Genomic DNA, 17,692 nt, shown 5'->3' with positions numbered 1-17,692 from the left:
AAAAAAAACTGTTGAAGCTGGTGATTGTATGTTAATAAGACGAAGATTGTAAAAAGTTCATTACCTAAACATGGTTTTATGTCGTGAAATCACTGACATATCATCTATCATACCACCCAAACTGATAAGCAATTTCTAGAATATTTATTATTAAGTCAGTTAGAGATATATATTCAAGAACAAATGCAATGGACATGGTGGTTGCCGTTAATTAACCAGAGAAATATTTGCCACAGAGCATATGTAACATCATGGCTGATCCTGTAGCTTTTGCTTTTAACAGCTCACATTGTACTTAAAGCTTTGTTTCAGAACTCTGAACATTTGTGATGAATGTACATTTGTCCTATTTCCAGCCCCTCTTCCTGGAATGACTTTGAGAGTTCAAGAAAAATAGCTGCAGCAAGACAAGTGGAGGAAAGAAAAATTCTACACACTCTACTCCGGCATCTATTACCTATGCACCATCTTCCATTTATCTTTCTTGCACTGCAAAGCCAGCCCAGTCTATTTGTCTACCTCCTATTAATGAATTATGAATATAGCTGATAATTAAAATTCAGTATTTACAATCCTGGCTGTGCAGTGGCACAATGTGTGATTCAAACCTGTCACTCTGTGTTAAAAGCAAGGTACGCAGATCTCCAGGTCTCTGGCAACATTTCATTTTCTTGCTAGAAACACTTAGCAGACATGCTCTTATGACATGGCCACAGTGTATTAACCCTGAAGAGCAAGAAGAAAACACATAATTTCAAGGCATAAAAACAAGCACCAGTTATTTTGCTTATTAAAAAGTCTGAAAGTTTCCCTCTGAAATCACCTATTTTTGGATTATATTCACTTATATTCATCACAGTAACTGCAACTGAGCTTTTTATGGCAGAACTCAGTAACTGCAGTAAGCCTGAAAGTGATAAAGTGATAATCAGCATTTTTAGGTTCTTACCTCTACGGAAGAAATGCTGATGCCCTCTCCAGCCCTGCTGCCCGGCCACCCTCTGCAGTGGGGATGTAGGTGGGCAGCTCCATGGCTGGAGCCCAGCAGCTGGCAGGCAGCCACAGAGGCGGGACTGCTCCGCACAGCTGGAGCCCGGGGCAGGTTTGTTCCATCACTCTCTCAGAGCTGCAGCTCCCCCCCACTTCTGCACAATTTTATCAGCTAAACCTCAGGGTGGGGACCCGATAACCAGCCCTGCCTGTCCCCCGAGTGCCTGCACAGCCCTTCCCAAGGTGGGACAGCGGGACAGGGGTACCGCAGGGAGGGGAGCCACCGCCCTGCGGGGCAGCGCTGACACATCGCCCGCGGCGGGCAGGCAGCAGCTCCTCCGCAGGGCGCTAATGACCCGTGAAACAGCATTAATCCAACACAACACCTGCCCCGTGTGCCTCGCTGAAATGCAAAGTACCAGCTCTGCCCACATTCACCCGCTTTGGAGTTTTCTTTTTTCCTTTTTTTTGTTTAAGATTTATGCCGGTGAATCTTGGTTATTAGTTTTGAATTTGAGATAAAACAACCTCCAAAAGAACTCCCAAAAAAACAAATAGCAAAGCTAAACTATCATCCCGAGCATATCTGAAAGATCACACCTGGATGATCCTGAATGCTCACATCTCTCGCTCACACTTGATCACATCACTAACCCTCTTCTTACAAAGACATGCATATTAGAAGGACATGTTCTGCCCCCTCTGCAGAAGGACTTTCCTTCAGATCACAGCTGGTCTTTTTGACTAAAGAATGCAGAAAGGATAGTTAGCAGGTTCCTTTCATAAAGCTTGGTGGATGTGATGGCCCAAGAGGGAAGGGAGAAGGAAGGGCAACCACGTCAGGCAGTTCACTGGGACTTGACTCCACTCATCTCCTGCTGCCTGTTCTTGTTTTTCCAGGGTGCCCTTGTTACTGCCTAGACCCGAGAGATCTGCTGTAGCCTCTTGAGACCCAGAGTGTGCTCTGGGCAACACCAAAGACAATGACAGAGGAGCAAGAGGGGCAGAACAGGCTGCTGAAAATCACTATCATCCTGTGAGCAGCATGTGGAGTGGGACAGAGGTGACTCACTAAATGCTTCTACAATACATGTGTGCATTCTTGAATATTAGAAAACAATAATTAAGTTGAAATAGATAAGGACAGCAGCTAAAATACAGTTAAATATACTAGTTGCTGGGACAAATTTCACATTGGTTTTACATCTCTACAAATTCTGAAAACTGCCTTAAGTCTCTGCAAGGTCTCTTGAGTCCCCATCCTGTGAGGGACAGCAGAGCACCGAGCCAAAGCTTTGCCCCAGGAATTTCTAGCTGCTCATTTTTTGTTCTCACACTGGGTGCTCTAAATAAGCAATTGGATGAATATCACCACAGAATTTATTTCTGTCATAAATTTTCAAAACTACCTATATGAATAACTTAAAGTCAAAGTCCTTCAGGGACTGGCATAAATCCAAAAGCTGTCTGACTGCTAGATTTAGTATTTCGATCATTGAAGTGGCTGAAAGTAGTACAAAAATATATGCACAGAAGGACAGCTCTCTGTCAGCTATACACATTTACACAGAATTCTGGGCAACAGTTTCAGCCAGAAATTAACAATTTGGTCTAAGTAAAATAACTCTCATCCAGACTTCCAACAGGGTATTGGAATTTACCCTGCCAGGATGTGCAATGCTTAAAGTACCTTAGAGTCTCTTCCTGAAAAGCATCTCCTAAAGGTTTACAGTTCTTCACATAAAGCCAAAACACAGCATTTTAAAGGTATTTAAATGTTTTATAGAGCTTTCTCTACATATATCTGGAAGAAACCAAGTAAGACATTTTTGCACATATCTGCAGCTCAACCTAAGACACCATCCCAAAATGCTGTAGCATAGCCTTGGTGATTTGACCCTGTTATCCCAAACCTCCTCTCCTGGACACAAACACTGCCAACCAAGTTTATCATTTGGAACACAAGTAACAATCCTAAGAAAATAGTACAAGCTCCAAAAACTAATCTGGGTAGAGGCTGTACTGGATGAAGTGTAGATGCAAGAGTAAAAGGCCCAAATAAGTACAGGGTTACCATCTTCTGCTCTCCTCATGTCCTCCAGAAAGCTAAATGGAAATAGAATTAGCTGGGTAAACACAGGCATGGTGGAAAGGAGATACTCCAGCAAACCTCTGCTGCAATTCTTTGGAATCACGGTAGGGTGTTACAAATTCTAGCCAAACAAACATCAGAGACCAAAACATCTATTTGGTAAGGATGAAGAGAGTGAGAAATATTACAGTATTACCTCTGACATTGCCTTCTCATGCAATGATGATGACCAGTGGTAAAAGCATTTCATCCAGGGTGACACCAGGAATGACCACATGCAAGCTGCCCTCAATGGAGGTCTACTATGGGTAACAACTGGCTATATAGACAGGAGAATTGTGGTACATCCTGGACTTTAGGAAGTCTGAGGCATTATTTTTTCCCTTGAAGTCATGCATCAGGATAGACACATTAATGGAAGTGACAGAGAATTCTTTCAGTCACCCATGCTACAGATACAGGGAGATAGTCTGCTTTGTTCCTGACAGGTTTTGAATGCTGCCATCTCTGTCTGCTGAGAGAGGTGGAAAAACAGGCAGGTTCTCACTAAACTCTGGAATTGTACATTATTCTAAGTGTGGAAAGCCTGTATCAACAAGCAAAAAAAAAAAAAACCCAAACCCTAGGATTTTAATTACTTTCCTGTTTTTGTCTTAGTGACAAAACTATAGTACCCCTTTATTATGGTCACATACTGTAAGGAACTTACCATCATCAGAGCACTAACAATAGATACAAAGTTTTGAAAGTTTGACATTATTGACCTTATAATTTTAATTAAATGTGAAACACTTTTATTGAGGCCAAGAAAAGGCCCTGAGGGATTTTATTTCAATAGACAGAAACTGCTAACTTACTGTGCCAATAATCCAACAGTTTGCAGACAATAATTTCCCAGGCAGGAAGGCAGTACTTTATTGTAATGCACATCTTTTAAGAAATCAACAGGCTTAAAGCTATACGAGTATGTTACATTTTTGGTGGCACACACTTCACTCACTTAACTAGTACTTCTAAGACCTACATGATGTGCAGTCAAGAAAGGAAAATATCTTATGTAAGCATGTTCCCACTGATTAGGAGAGATTATCCTTTAATGTTCTCCTGTCTTTTATAGGCACAAGAGGAAAAAATCTTCATGGTGCCAAGTCCTCGCATTCACATCCTCTTTCATGACTTCATTTGTGCAGTGAATTTCTCACAGACATGGATAGGAAGGTGGCAGAACAGCCCTGCTTTACCATATAAAATACAAGGTAGCAGGAAGGTGAGGCTCTGGAGAGCAGTTTCTCAAGGTGATGCTCCTGACAGGGGATATCCATACCTTTTCAAACAGATAACATTATGCTGGATCATTTTAATTTCACAGACACTATATAAGGGCAAGGAACTGCAATAATTATTATCCTATTATTGTAATTGCTCAAAGGATTTTCTGCTAGCCTCCCATTTAGCATAGTATGTGAAAGGCTGACAAAGAAAATGCTATTAAGTTGTGAAGTCCTGGTGCCTGACAGCTGTTCTGAAGAACAAGAGATTCCCTTAATAAACAGTAACTTGAAAGAATGATGGGCTTTCTGGTCCTTTCATCAAAAAATGAAAAAACAGTAGTCCCTCAACATCTGTTAGAGACCCAGAAAAATATGGAGAGAAGCAACTCAATTCATCTGCATGAACTGTTTTTTGTGGTACAGCACCACCACTCCCTCAAAATGTTGCACATAATGAAGTCCAAGTCTGACTTGGGGGAGTAAGACAGAGACAGAAACAGGCAGAGTTTTTCTGAGGACATATGCAATTTTTTTTTTGTTTGTGACCAAGAAGCAAATGCTTTATACTCTCCTTTTCCTTCCTTTCCCTGCAGTAGTTAAGCTGACAGTTATCTGCAATCAATACATTACAGGAGCTAATAAGCTGCCTTGGCTTCTGGTGCTGAACCCAGAAGCCACAACAGCCTGTCCCTAGCTGTGGGGTAGGATTGGGACATTATGACTTTGGTTCTGGGATGCCTGGATCCTCTTCAGTGGTGCACAGCATGGGAAGCACCATGTCAACTGCTTCCACTGCTGGTGCTTCTTGAAAACTGCTCCCATTTTGTCATGTAAAGCTGGGGCATGTATCAATAAAAACCAGAATAGAAGAGAGAAGATAGATGATGGAAGTGAACAGAATTTTCTCTTTGTCCCTTGGAAGAGTATTTTTCAGTCTTGTGCTATTCCATTACTCCTCCTGTGCTTCACTGGATGTCTGGTCTAGGTGTTACTTACCCCTTTGTACTAAGTTTTCAGCTTGTCACAACCACATGTTCACCCTAAAGCATTTTAAAGTCATGTCAGCTCTCACCAGTTATAATGCCTGGTTCACAAGCACCAGCCACACCTTACAGTTCTTTTCAAATTCAGAAGATTCCCCATGCATCAAGAAGTGCTCCATGTCAGTCCGTTCTCTTCCCTCTGAATCCTCTTTCTCCAACACCATATAATGATGTTTCTTTAATACATGGCTCCTGAAGTATCTTGAAGCTCTTCTTCCACCCAGCTGGACGTCCACGGAGGGCAAATAGCAACTTCAGGGTCAAGATCCCAACTCTAAATTTAAGTCCTTACTCTGGGTAACCTCTCATTTCTGAGTCTGCAAAGGTGCCTGAAGAACCAAGGCAGACCCAGCTCTCACCTGGGTTCAAAATCATCTCATGCAGCACCTGCCGAAACCTTGTCAATTATGTGCTGCACACTGTGCCTGTTCTTTTTCAGAGTTATCTGAAAAGACCTTTACATTTTCCAGCTGATTTCAATAATAACTGAATAATAAATAATTTAAGTAAAGCATTTAATGGATGGAGTAAACAGAATGCTGTAAATACAGCTATTACTACAACCATAATTAATTGTTGAGGTCTTCTGTTACTACTTGTCCCTGTTTTAGTGACTTAATATCAGGAAAGAAAGGGTTTGTTCTTTTTTATTCTTTCCATATACATCTGCTATTCAGAATGCTGCAACAGATCATCAAAGACAGCTATGGGAGCACTTCTTGTATCCCTTTATTCAGTCTTTTGCTTTCTACAAATATTCTTGTGTTTTAAATCTCATTCATCATCATGTTTGTGTTCTGGCTGCAATCTCATCTGACACACAAAGCAGATGAAACTAGGGATTTCCAAAGCTAAATTCATAACTCTTGATATCTTAAGCTAACAGCCCAAAGCCTCCAGGTGAAAGCAGTAATAGATTCACATCCTCTGTGGCTCACAGAAAGTGAAATATATGGTAACATATATGACCATTAAGTTGTATTTGTAGGTAGATGAGTCAGTGAATACAAATAATGGGGATTAGCATATGTTCGTTAGCAGAAATGTACTTAGTGGTCTTGGAACACATTTACCAAGCTTATATTACTGTTGCTTCAAGCCACAGTCCCTGCTGGGGTTAGGAGATGTTTTTCTCTTATGAGAGGGAAAAAGTCCTACCATTTGTGTCCACCCTAAGCATTTTTCAAGGGAACTTGAAAAAGGTCCCGGTAAGTCCTTACACATCTTGCCATAACTAAACCATGCTACTAAGGGTGTCCCAAGCCACCTTTCTGTGCTGGCAAGACACAGTTCCAGCCATCCAGAACAAATCTCAGGGGCTCTGGGAGCTGCACAACTCTGACAACTGGATGAAGATCATGCTGATTATCACATCCCTCTAAAGTAAAAGCCAAAAACAAACTCAGTACTTCTTTTCCTTGCCTACTCTTTATGGCTCCTACATTCAAGACAGATAAAGACACTGGATGACATATCCCAATGAAGTCTTGATGACATGACAATTTGCCTGAGATTTTTTTTCTGTCTTCAAGTCAATACTGGATTTATTCAGGAAAAAAAATTACAGGCTGAATAAAGGTATTGAGGTTGGCTGACAAGAATCTTGATGGCCCCACTGAGTGACAAAAATGGCCCCATCTAGCCTTAATTTGTGGACATTATTGCATACTATCCACACTCCCACTCACTTGGTGACCTTTACTTTTTCTTTGTTGAAGCAATGATGCTCGTAGCCATCAGTCAACATTTCCTCCCTCACACTGCTCTCACATCCTTCCTACATCACCTCTAAGGACTTCTAACTTGGATCACTTCCATTTGGCACCACATCTGACCTTCCAGACACACACTTTCATGGGATCTATGTAATCCTGCAGCAAATGCCAATGAAGGTCCTCCCAGTACACCTCCACACCTCTTATGCTCTCTTTCTTGAATCTTTGTTTGTGCCTCCAGACAGCAACTCTAATTATTAATTAATCTATACAATAACGTATCATACAGTATTACTCTGCTGCTTTTACCTCCTCAGAGAAGCTGACCAAAGACACTAATTTTTAAACAAGGGACATGAAAAAGAAAAACCCCTAACCAGCTCTCAATTGCAGGCCACACAAACAGATTGAGTGTTAACAGGGTATGCAAACAGCCCCAAAACCCAGATTTTTACTTGGCTTGTGCTTTCTACTTGGAGGGGAAGTGAGAAAAACTCCTGACTCAGCCAAGAGCCCATGACTATTGATTTTTAAAGGAAATTATCCTTCCAGCTGCAGTGTTTTTGAAATGCCCACTTTTAAACAGTCTTCTCAGTTTAAATGAATGGAAATTATCAAGGATGAAGGCCTTTATTAGCAAACCTCTCCAGGACAGATCCATACAGAAAACCTGGAGGAAATTACTGAAAGAAGATCCTACACTACTCTGCTGAGCCTGAGGGTCTGTAAAAGCTTCTTCCCTTTTCCTCCCATCAACTTAGGTAAGAAAACAGAGACCTGTTTATTGATAGCTACACGCCACTTAAAAATTATTATAACTTTCTCTCCTGCATTTTATGTGAATGTATCTGTGTTTGATAAAATCTTTCTCCCTTATACTCAATGTTTTCCAGACATAGCATTAACATAGCATCATCCAGATCCATATCTCACATTAACTAGTAGTGTGAAACACCTCTACTGAATGTCAGGAGTATTAAAGTAGCACAGGAAGCTTCTGGGGACAAATAATGTGCTACATTTTGCACTTTCTTTTCTACAAGAATTTCCTTTTTCTGCTGTTTTTACCTTGAATATCTATTATATGAATCGCTTTTCCTACTGGGAAAACAGATCTGACCCTGACATGGTGACATAAGTGAAATCACTAACAAAAAGAAATCATGGAATGGTTTGGGTTGGGAGAGGACCTTGACAATAATGAAAAATGAAGCATAATGCATAACTGAGAAAGAAATTAACAAAAAATGATTATTTTTATAATAATTCCTAACTATTTTGCATGATAGTTTCTAATACGAACATATGCATCATCTTTTACACCACAATGTGAAGATGTAAATTCCATATCCTTGAAAACTGTGGCAAGCAAGGCATAAAGGTCTCAATTCTTTTCAGCAGTTAACTCTCTACCTGTGAACTTTCCTAAAATTTGATGGATAGTCACTAGGCATATCTAAACTTTACATTAAAAACATTAAAAAAAGATAAAAAGATGAAGCAAAAAAAAAAAAAAAAACAAAAACAAAGTTGTATTTTTATGGGATTAGAAGTTCATTATGAAAATACACCACAGAAGCAACTGGAAGAGAGTGCATGCAGAGATGGCACAGGATCTATACCCCACAGAGGGTCTGAAAGCAAGAAACAGAGAGCTGTTATGAGTAGTTAGATAATTATATATTTTAATACATCTTCAAAATGTGTTTAAAGCCTTTTCCAACAATTAGCCTAATAAATAATATAGCGAAAAGCGTAAGTACTTTTTCTTTTTTTTGGGCTGTATTTGTATTTACAGGAAAAAAGCCCTGCGTGTTGGTTATGAATATAGTGAAAGGTACTGCACAAACCTGCATGCTTCAGGAGCAATTGCTGCATATAAATACAACATTGAAATAGCCTGTGGAACACAAGAAAACAGTAGCCCAACTGACTTTCTTTGTAAACAGGCAATTATGTACCAGGGGTCCAATTGCTAAACATTTTGGGTTTTAAAAATAACAGGAGTTAAGCAATTTAGTACGTTTAAAAAATTGAGCTATGAGATGAAAAAATGAGAACATGCTCCCTTTGTAAATAAAGTGGATTCCTACTACTTCTTTTTAAGGAGTTCCAAACTCTGCAATCACTGCTCAGGTAGATCCCCTATTTAAATCACAAACAGCTCTGCCTGGGGGAAAAAAAAAACCTTCAGGACAAGGGCCAGTGTTTGCATTGGAGATTGTTAATAATAGCATAGCTGATCAAAATCCAGCCATTACAGTAGCTTTGTTGTAACTATCCAGGTATTTCCAGTTGAGTCCAACATAAAACTTAGCTATAGTCAGCTCTGGAGGAACTGGTGAAGAGGAAGAATGTCCAGTCTTTCCAGTGTGCAGCCAGGCCAAGGGTGAGGGGTATGTATCACTCTGGTTCCATCTTCTCACCATACAGAACTTGCAATTATTTGTACAAGTCAGGCAGACTTTATCTGGCAAACGAGCAGGGAAGAAACACAGTCCTCACAAGGAAGTACCAGCACCAACAGAAAACATTTTTCCATGCATTATTGCACAGAGGAGGACAGATTTTCCCAAGTGCTCAGCAGGAAGCAGTTCCCAACAGGAAGGCAGGTGCTGCTAAGGACTCCAGAAAACACTAGAATATCTCTGAGTGCCAAAATGTAGGGTAGCCTTTCTTTTTGATCTTGAGTGCCTGAAAGCAGACAATCGCCAATATAGAATTTTTGAGATAACTCAAGATATAACTGCACTGACAAACAACTGAATCCATATCAACATTGATAAAAGCCAGTAGGATCTACATAAACCATAATAACAACAAAAATGTAGTAAGAACCTGAACTAGATAGAGGAAGATGTTAAAATTTCTGAAAAAATGATTAAAAGTGAAGCCAAAATTTCAAAACAAGACACTGCCATCAGATACTTTTGAGTAAATTTATTTTCCAAAATTCAGAACAAATCTTGATTTACATAGAAATAAATTATCTAGTTTGACTTTGTGTCCTACCACATAACTTTGGTGTGCTCACCTCAGTTGCAGAAGCAGACTTTGTGCTGTACTAGTCCAAAATCTTTGCCTCAAGCTAAGTGCCTGGAAGAATGGAAATCCAGAGAACAGGCCAATTTTCCCTATAATTACACTGGTGCAATTATAGGGACATCTTCACTTTTGCACTAGCAGAGATTTCATACCCTTAAATCAGTCAGGTATTAAGGAATAGGAACTATGAGAAATTATTACTTGGTCCAACATGTTTAAATCCAAAGAACTTCACCTGCTCACAATCTGGCATTGCACAATTCATTGTAGTATCTAAAACCATTAAGAAATCAAAGCAGACGTCTTCCCTTCTCATGAACAAGCAAGTCTCAAAACAATTAAGACCTAAAAATGAAATGCATGAGTTATTTTGACTAGCATACAAACTTAGATCACAATGATAAAGCTCAAGTTAATCAATTTAATTTACTTGTTAAAGTGCTTTGTCCTACACAAGAAGAACTGCACTGCTTTGCCTACTGCAAAAGGAATGAAGAAATACAGTGTTTCATATCAATCTTCTGAAATTAACATTAAATTATTTCTATAGGCTACTATAAAGCTTTTGAGTTTAGAGTTTTAGTCAGTCCAGTAACATGCTAGAACAAATGCCAGGGAAATTAATGTTTTGGATTTCCAGGGTAGGAATCTGACTGTATGTCAGCAAAGGCCCATCATTTATTTTCCCAACACTAACCCTGAAAATTAAAACCAGACTCTTATGGAGTGGAGATATTGACAGTTCATCTTCTCTCTGTTGTATGGCTATTTACAAATATCACATTTAGAGCTATGAAATTCTTTGAATATGGATGTTCTTATCTCTAAAAAATATACAGAATTCTTCTTATGGCAGATGACACCCAAGTACACACACATTCTTTGATTCCATCAGCAAGCCTAATAATAAAGTGTTAAGAGAAATTGTTTTGATAATTGGAGTCTACCTTGAGATAAATTCTGCGTATTAAAGCAAAACACTCACTTAAAAATTATTTTTGTAATCGAACCTACCTTAGAAGGGTAAATTTTAATCTAGTTCCATCTTTCTAACCAACTAGTACACTGTTTGCTTTTGCAGTTAAAACCTGACTGTATGATAACTCCCAACACACCCCAAACTGCATCCTTGGGAATACTGCACTGCTCTTGATAGCAAAACACCATGCTGATGTATGAAACCTCACTTACTAAATAAAGAACACCATGGTTTTAAATGACACTGATTATTCAACCAAGGTTATGCTTCTATTGCTAAATTGAGTTGCAATTATAAAGCAGAATTAATAACCAAATTTAATGAAAATCCCATTATAATGCAGCTGAGAAAATCAAAGTTGAAACTCCTGTAGGTAAAATGACAGATAGTCTCAATATAAGGGCAATACTATGTGTGAGTCTATTTCCTCAGGTTTCTGGAGTTCTCAGCAGAAAGTTAACTCCAAAATGACATTGCCTCTCCCCTCAGGAGCATGCACATGCCCAGAGACAAACACACAGAGAGGTGAGAGTGACAAGGGAGGCTCCTGTCTGACCTCAGGGCTGCCTCTGGCCTCAGTAGATCTTCCCCAGAAAATGCATTCTCACTAGTGAGGCAGAATCAGGCCCTCCAATTTCAGGTCATCAACCTCACATAAATCTAGAGGGCACAAGAGTCAAAAACACTAACTCCTGGAGAAAGAGGAAAGTCATTCCAAGATACAAAATTTTTAATTCCAGTAGGCTTTTCTTCTCATCCATGTAGCACGTAAACAAGATTATGCTTTGGGAGATTTGCATCTACTGGGATTAAAATCTAGTAAGAACAGAACTGTGCAAAAGAGGAAGGAAGTGCCTCATTTTCTCTAAATTACACTTATTAGGTATATATTAATCTCAGAATACACATGAAGTCAAACAGACTCAAAGAGAAAAGCTTTACTTTTAGTATAAAACACTAATGAAAGACTGGAATCAATCTCTCTTCATCCCCTTTAGCCTAACTCTGTTCAAGAACTGCAAGATGCTACAGATTAAGGATTTTTCCAACTTCAACAGAAAAATTCTCAACCACAAGACAAGAGCTGAAAGGCAAATAGTTCTTTGTAAAATCATAGCACTACCTCTCATAAGTACTCAAGCATGTTTAATGTTGACTGCGATGCTGAGATATACTAATGTACTATATAGATGGTACAGGGAGGGAAGAAAATTATTTTGCATTCAGCTAAAGAATAAATACATACAATCCTCTCCAAAAATCAATGTTTTGCTCCAACATCTGAAATCAAACTGAAATCAGGTAGATTTCTAATCATGAGCAGAATTTCCTGCTTATAAGTGGCAGAACAACGCATGCCAATAGACAAATGTTTCAGCTCTGGTGTATTGTGTTCTGATGAGTAAGAATCTTGTACTATTCATGTTTTTGAATAATTTCAGCGCTGTCAGTAAGAGGGATTCTCTGAATAATGTATGTAGTGCAAAAGAAATGAACAGAGTTTAAATAAAACACGCAAATGTGAAGGGAAAAGAAAAAGGACTGAAACCTCCAAAGTGACATAGATCAGATCAATTTTGATAACTCACAACGGATTCTATCTGCTAAGGCAACCTGTTTCATATACATTCAAGATTTAAAATAAAATACAAATGTTCTAGACCTGTTTGAAGAAAACAAAACTGCTTAAAATAACCATTGGCAATTAGCTATGACATTGAACACACAAAATTTTTCCAGTTCCAAAAGTATTCCTGGGTGAACATTTTGATGTATGTCTTTTACCTAGTGAAAATAAAAAAAAATTAAAGTTTTGCTAGTGTTGCAGGTAGTTACCTGCTAGCATGCCATCCATAATCCTTTGGAATAATCTGTCTACTGTCCCTGACACATGCAAAAGGACAGGCCCTGAATCTTCACAAGTAACCTATGCAGGGAATGGAAACAGAAATAGAGGAAACTGATAATGTCTCAGAGCTTTATGCTTGAACTCACATGAATATTCATCTTGGGCCAGCAGCTCTCAGGCTTTTGTGCTGTATATTTGGGGACATGTGCTCTGAGTAATTTATACACAATAGCAAGGTCCAAACTCACTGTTTCACAGCGGTTCAGCAAAGAGTTTTCATTTCATATTACCATGAAATCACTTAATTCAGAGCTGATGGTGGGGGCTTCTTTAATTAGGTTAGAAAAACTCGCACATCTGCGCTTTAGAAGCCTCTGTCAAGCCAGGAAATTCAATCACATGGAAGCCAGTGTCCTCCAGCTATCAGACAATTGATTTTTGCAGGATTCTGCTCACATTTAGCTTAAGGAACATGAGATATGTTCATTCAGTTGTCAGTCGGTTTGCCTACATTTCATTAGGACAATATCTGTTCTTTAAAAATATTCTTCAGTAATAAAATATTTTTAAAAAGAAGAAGTAGTCAGATTATTGGCACAAGACTGCAAAACATGAAATGAATGCAAACTTGGACTTATGCAAAAATACATGTGCATTTAAATGGCAAGTAGAAACGTAAATAAGGCCTTTAGGGTTACTTTTATTTAATACAGATGTACAGAATTTTATGAGCATACACACACATAAGCATATAAATTTAATTTTCTCTTTCTTCTCTGCCTCTCCCCCATATTACAAGGATTGATAATTTCTAAAGCTATTAAACACTTTAGAACCGAAACTGGGTTCAGCTTAAAGAGGAAAAAAAAAAGATCAGGTTATGAATCACAATTTCTATAAATGACAGCAAACATAATGGAAGAGGTGCTCCTCAGCTAAATATAAAGGAAAAATAGCATAAGGTGGTTGGAATGAGAGAAGAATCTACTGCAAATAGTGTAAATGAGCAAAGGTTTGAGCAAACACTTTTTGAATTTAAGGTGCTTAGTTTTACAGAGAAAAGTGGTCCAATTTTAGACAATTTTAAATTTGTGCAAATCAGAATTAATTCACTAATGTTCAAATTGAAAGACTAAGCAATATCCTTAACCCAAAATGTGGCAATAGCCTGAGAAATTGTCGGAACTAGATACATAAGTAAAATCTAGAATAATTGACTTCACCTAAAAGTACTGATTTTAGTCCCATCCTCTTTTACTAAAAATTAAAGTTTAAAAAAGTTACTGTGTCATTGGTCTCCGTGGAAGACATGTAAAAGTTGACATGAACTGTAATATTTTCTCAATGAACTACACCTGCACAGACCTGATTCTTTCCAGTTTCAAAGCATCTTTTGAAATGCTTTTTACCTTATGGAATTTGATACTGATTTCCACACTACACACAACTAACACATTGCTTAATACAGAATTCACACTTTATGGGACCTTACTCTTTCCTGTATAAAATGAATGGAGCCATTTTGGCAGCTCAGAAGCTTTTCCTCTTAAACAAGGTGGCAAGGTCATCTGAAACTTGAAGTAGCAAAGACTTGTACAAATAAATTTAGCAATCACGCAATAAATTATTCATGAGAACTGCACAGCATATTGTATGTTTACATATTAAAAAGTGCCACAGAGATGGCAGTGAGAAAGTGAAGAGAAACAGAGCACATATTTTTAAGGCACAATGAACACTAAGACATTCTCCAGTATGTTTCTATTTTAAACTCGCTCAGCAATGTCGCTTAGAGCATCTGTTCCAGAGGCAATTCACTCTTGAATGAAGAGGAGGGATTCAAAAACTTAAGAGCTACAGAGGAAAACCTATAGAGTCCTGAAATAGGAACATCAAAGTAGTAACACTACTAGAGTCTTCAGCTTTGCCCCACTGTACACCACTCTCTTACATAATAACATGAATTCCTTTTAAGAAGCCAGACATACATGAAAATAAATAGAAATAATGCTTTGCCCCTCTCAGAGATTAGGCATATCTAGTACGTATTTCAACTACTGGTAAAGACCTGGGGTGACTGAAATGTAGCAAGTTCAGCTAATTATATGTCACTTTTTTAAAAACAGAAATTAAAGAATATAAACGTTACCTCATTTGTTAAGGGCATTTCTTGCTCTGTCTTCCTTTCATTGTGTATGTGCATCTGTGTGTATGTGGGTGTGTGTTTATAAAATATATAGTAGGACGACAATATTTGTTCCAGTTGAGGTGGTCTGTGAAATCAAGTAGATCAGATACTAACTTGATTTGGCACCAATGTATGGATGCACAGAGACATATCCACAGGATGTATGCATTACGAAATGGTAAGAGACATTTACAACCTAGAATATAAGAGCAGGGCTGCCTCAAGTGACATCACCAGATCAACTGCAGCGTCAAGCAACTCAGATATATTATCCTGCACACCACTGCTTCCCTGTCTCCTTTCCAGCCATTAGAAAAGCATTTGGGAGCACAAACATTATAATATATTTTCAAATACACTCCAGGTACAGCATGCACAGAAGCAAACAAAAGTGTGGGGTTTGTGCACTTATTGAGACATTCATAATTTTTCTTTACAACAACAAAATTCATCTCCATAGAAACCAGAAAGCAAGAAAATACAGTAATACTGCAGCTTACTTTTTACTAAAGTAAATGTCACATCAGGTTAGTCAGCAGAAGGCAGGAGAGGGGATTTTACTCCACTAAGGAACTAACAAGGACTGCTGCCCCTTTGGCTCTTCTGCAAAGACTATCTGTACTGAAGACAGACTTCCTGATGTATTTATAGTGCAAGATAATAACGTGGTTTTCTGCTCTTTCCACTGCAATTTATGCGTAAGGTGGTCAGATCAGTGGCATGTTTACTTACAGGCATTTGTTACAGCGAAGCTGTTAGCTGTTTCAATGTTGTCTACATGAGGAACCAAATTAAAAGGTGCTTCGGATGCATTGGGGCTGGTGTTATGAAGAAAGATTGCTAATCGAAAAGCAGTGTATTCCTGATCTGTGTTCCTGATGAAGAGACCACCTACAAAAAACAGAAAAAAAAAAAAAGCAAAAGCAAAAGCAGCTGGGTAAATCATTTGCAAGCCACTTACTGTCTTGTAAAACCGAGCAACTGTCTCTCCCAAAGCTGCACAGACAGTAAGGCAAGTCCTAAGACTTTAATGGATAAGGAACTAATCGTATTCATAATCACAACCACTGCCCTTAAATCACCGTCCTCAATCGATTTTAACCTCCCTGATGTATTCATGCTTCTTTTCTGACTTCTCAGTTTTCAGCCTTTCATACATAAATACCCAGATTTGTCATGATTACAGTGACCTTTTAAAGTGTTTAGCCTCCATCTCCCTGATACTGAACACACTGGTAAATCAGCTGCTCAACAGCCTCTCACGTTAAGTGGCGGGCTGATTAAGCGGAACGATGCTTTCTGGATTAAAAAAAGGAAATACCAACTCGACGTAGGATAATCCGCACTGAAGAGAAAGATAATGAACTTTGCTCCTCTGCAGCCATGTGCAGGCAGGGAGCAGCTCACCCTTATTAGCAGCATCTTTACAAGTCCACAAGAAATGATGCAGTGATGGAGCTGAGCTGGAAAGAATTCAGATAGCTGCGACCCATCCCAAACACGTCCGAAAGGAGGGAAGCAGAAAGCGGTGGGAAAGGGGTGAGGATGGGGCACAGGACTCCAGGGAGACAATTACAAAACCCTAAACTTTCCAACAACAGAGAGGAACGAAGGACCGTGTAGCCTTCTAGCCCCCCCATCCCCGGCGGCTACCGCAACCTCCGGTGCTCAGGACTCGTCATTCCTTCGAGAGTCAGGCAAAAGCAAGGGGAGCCGGAGGGGGCTGAAGCAGCCAAGGGGCATCAGCCCCGAGCCCCTTCCTGCCCTACCGATAGCGCACACCCGGGGCTGGAAAGAGTTCTGCACAAGATAAGCATCCTCCTTCCCGCACGCGAACGCACACAGAAATATTTACACACAGACACACGGAGGCACATATACAGAAACACGAGGATGATTCGTGCAGACACGGAAATGGGATGGTGCTGCAGGAGAAATCTACAAAAACTGCCTTCAGAGCATCCTTTCCAACTCACTTCGCAAAGGATTGAACCCCTGGACACACGCACGCAGCCCAATGCAGCGCTTACCTATTTGCACGCTGCTAGGAAAAGCTCCCATTGCTAGTCCCCAAAAGCCAGAAAACAACAAGACAAGCTGTCTGCAAATTATCCTCATCTTCTCTTCTGCCTCTCTGTCTCGCCTTCTCCCGCTCGCTCGCTGGATGCTGCTCAAAGAGGCATCGAGGGCGAGGAGGATACACACAAAACCAGGAATAAAAAAAAAAAAAAATAAAAAAAAAAAGGGAAGGGGAGAAAAAGAGAGGTTTCCTCCTTTTTCTTTTTATTCTTTTTTTTTTTTCTAATTTTTTTTCTGGTGGTTTGGTTTTAGAATTTGCTCGCTATCCTCTCCCGCTCGCGCCCTGCCTCTCTCCCGGCTGCCGCTTCAGCAAGCCATGCCGCCGCGGCGGATTTTTCCCGCAGTCTCCATCGCCGGGGAGCGGAGCGCGTCCGGCGGCGAGTGTTGCACATGCAGAAGATGGTGGTGAGTTTGGCGGCGGGGGCAGCGTCTGCCGGGGGC

The 17,692-nt window shown here is 39.6% G+C and overlaps 1 protein-coding gene and 1 long non-coding RNA gene across 10 annotated transcripts in view; both read right to left on the bottom strand.

Annotated features, from left to right (window-relative positions):
- Positions 1–17,674, bottom strand: part of GRIA4 (glutamate ionotropic receptor AMPA type subunit 4) — a 212,083-nt gene extending 194,409 nt beyond the window's left edge. For 6 of the 9 annotated variants that reach the window (XM_021529348.2, XM_021529342.3, XM_077781343.1 and 3 more), the window contains exons 1-2: positions 17,203–17,674; positions 15,905–16,063 (exon numbers count right to left, since the gene is read on the bottom strand). In XM_021529348.2, the coding sequence (XP_021385023.1) occupies positions 15,905–16,063; positions 17,203–17,290 (247 nt within the window). In that variant the 5' untranslated portion in view covers positions 17,291–17,674. The remainder of the gene's footprint in view (positions 1–15,904; positions 16,064–17,202) is intronic. The other 3 variants (XM_021529347.3, XM_021529345.3, XM_021529349.3) reach the window with 2 other exon arrangements.
- LOC110470021 (uncharacterized) lies at positions 8,770–15,898 on the bottom strand. The gene is made up of 2 exons (XR_002465339.3): positions 10,392–15,898; positions 8,770–9,805 (listed from the first exon to the last, which is right to left on the bottom strand). It is a non-coding gene; the product is annotated as an uncharacterized LOC110470021 (long non-coding RNA).
- Positions 17,675–17,692: the final 18 nt, after the last annotated feature.

This window comes from Lonchura striata, chromosome 2, assembly GCF_046129695.1.
Source record: "Lonchura striata isolate bLonStr1 chromosome 2, bLonStr1.mat, whole genome shotgun sequence".
NCBI classification, from domain to species: Eukaryota; Metazoa; Chordata; class Aves; order Passeriformes; family Estrildidae; genus Lonchura; species Lonchura striata.
This window is presented reverse-complemented; position numbering and strand designations above follow the sequence as displayed.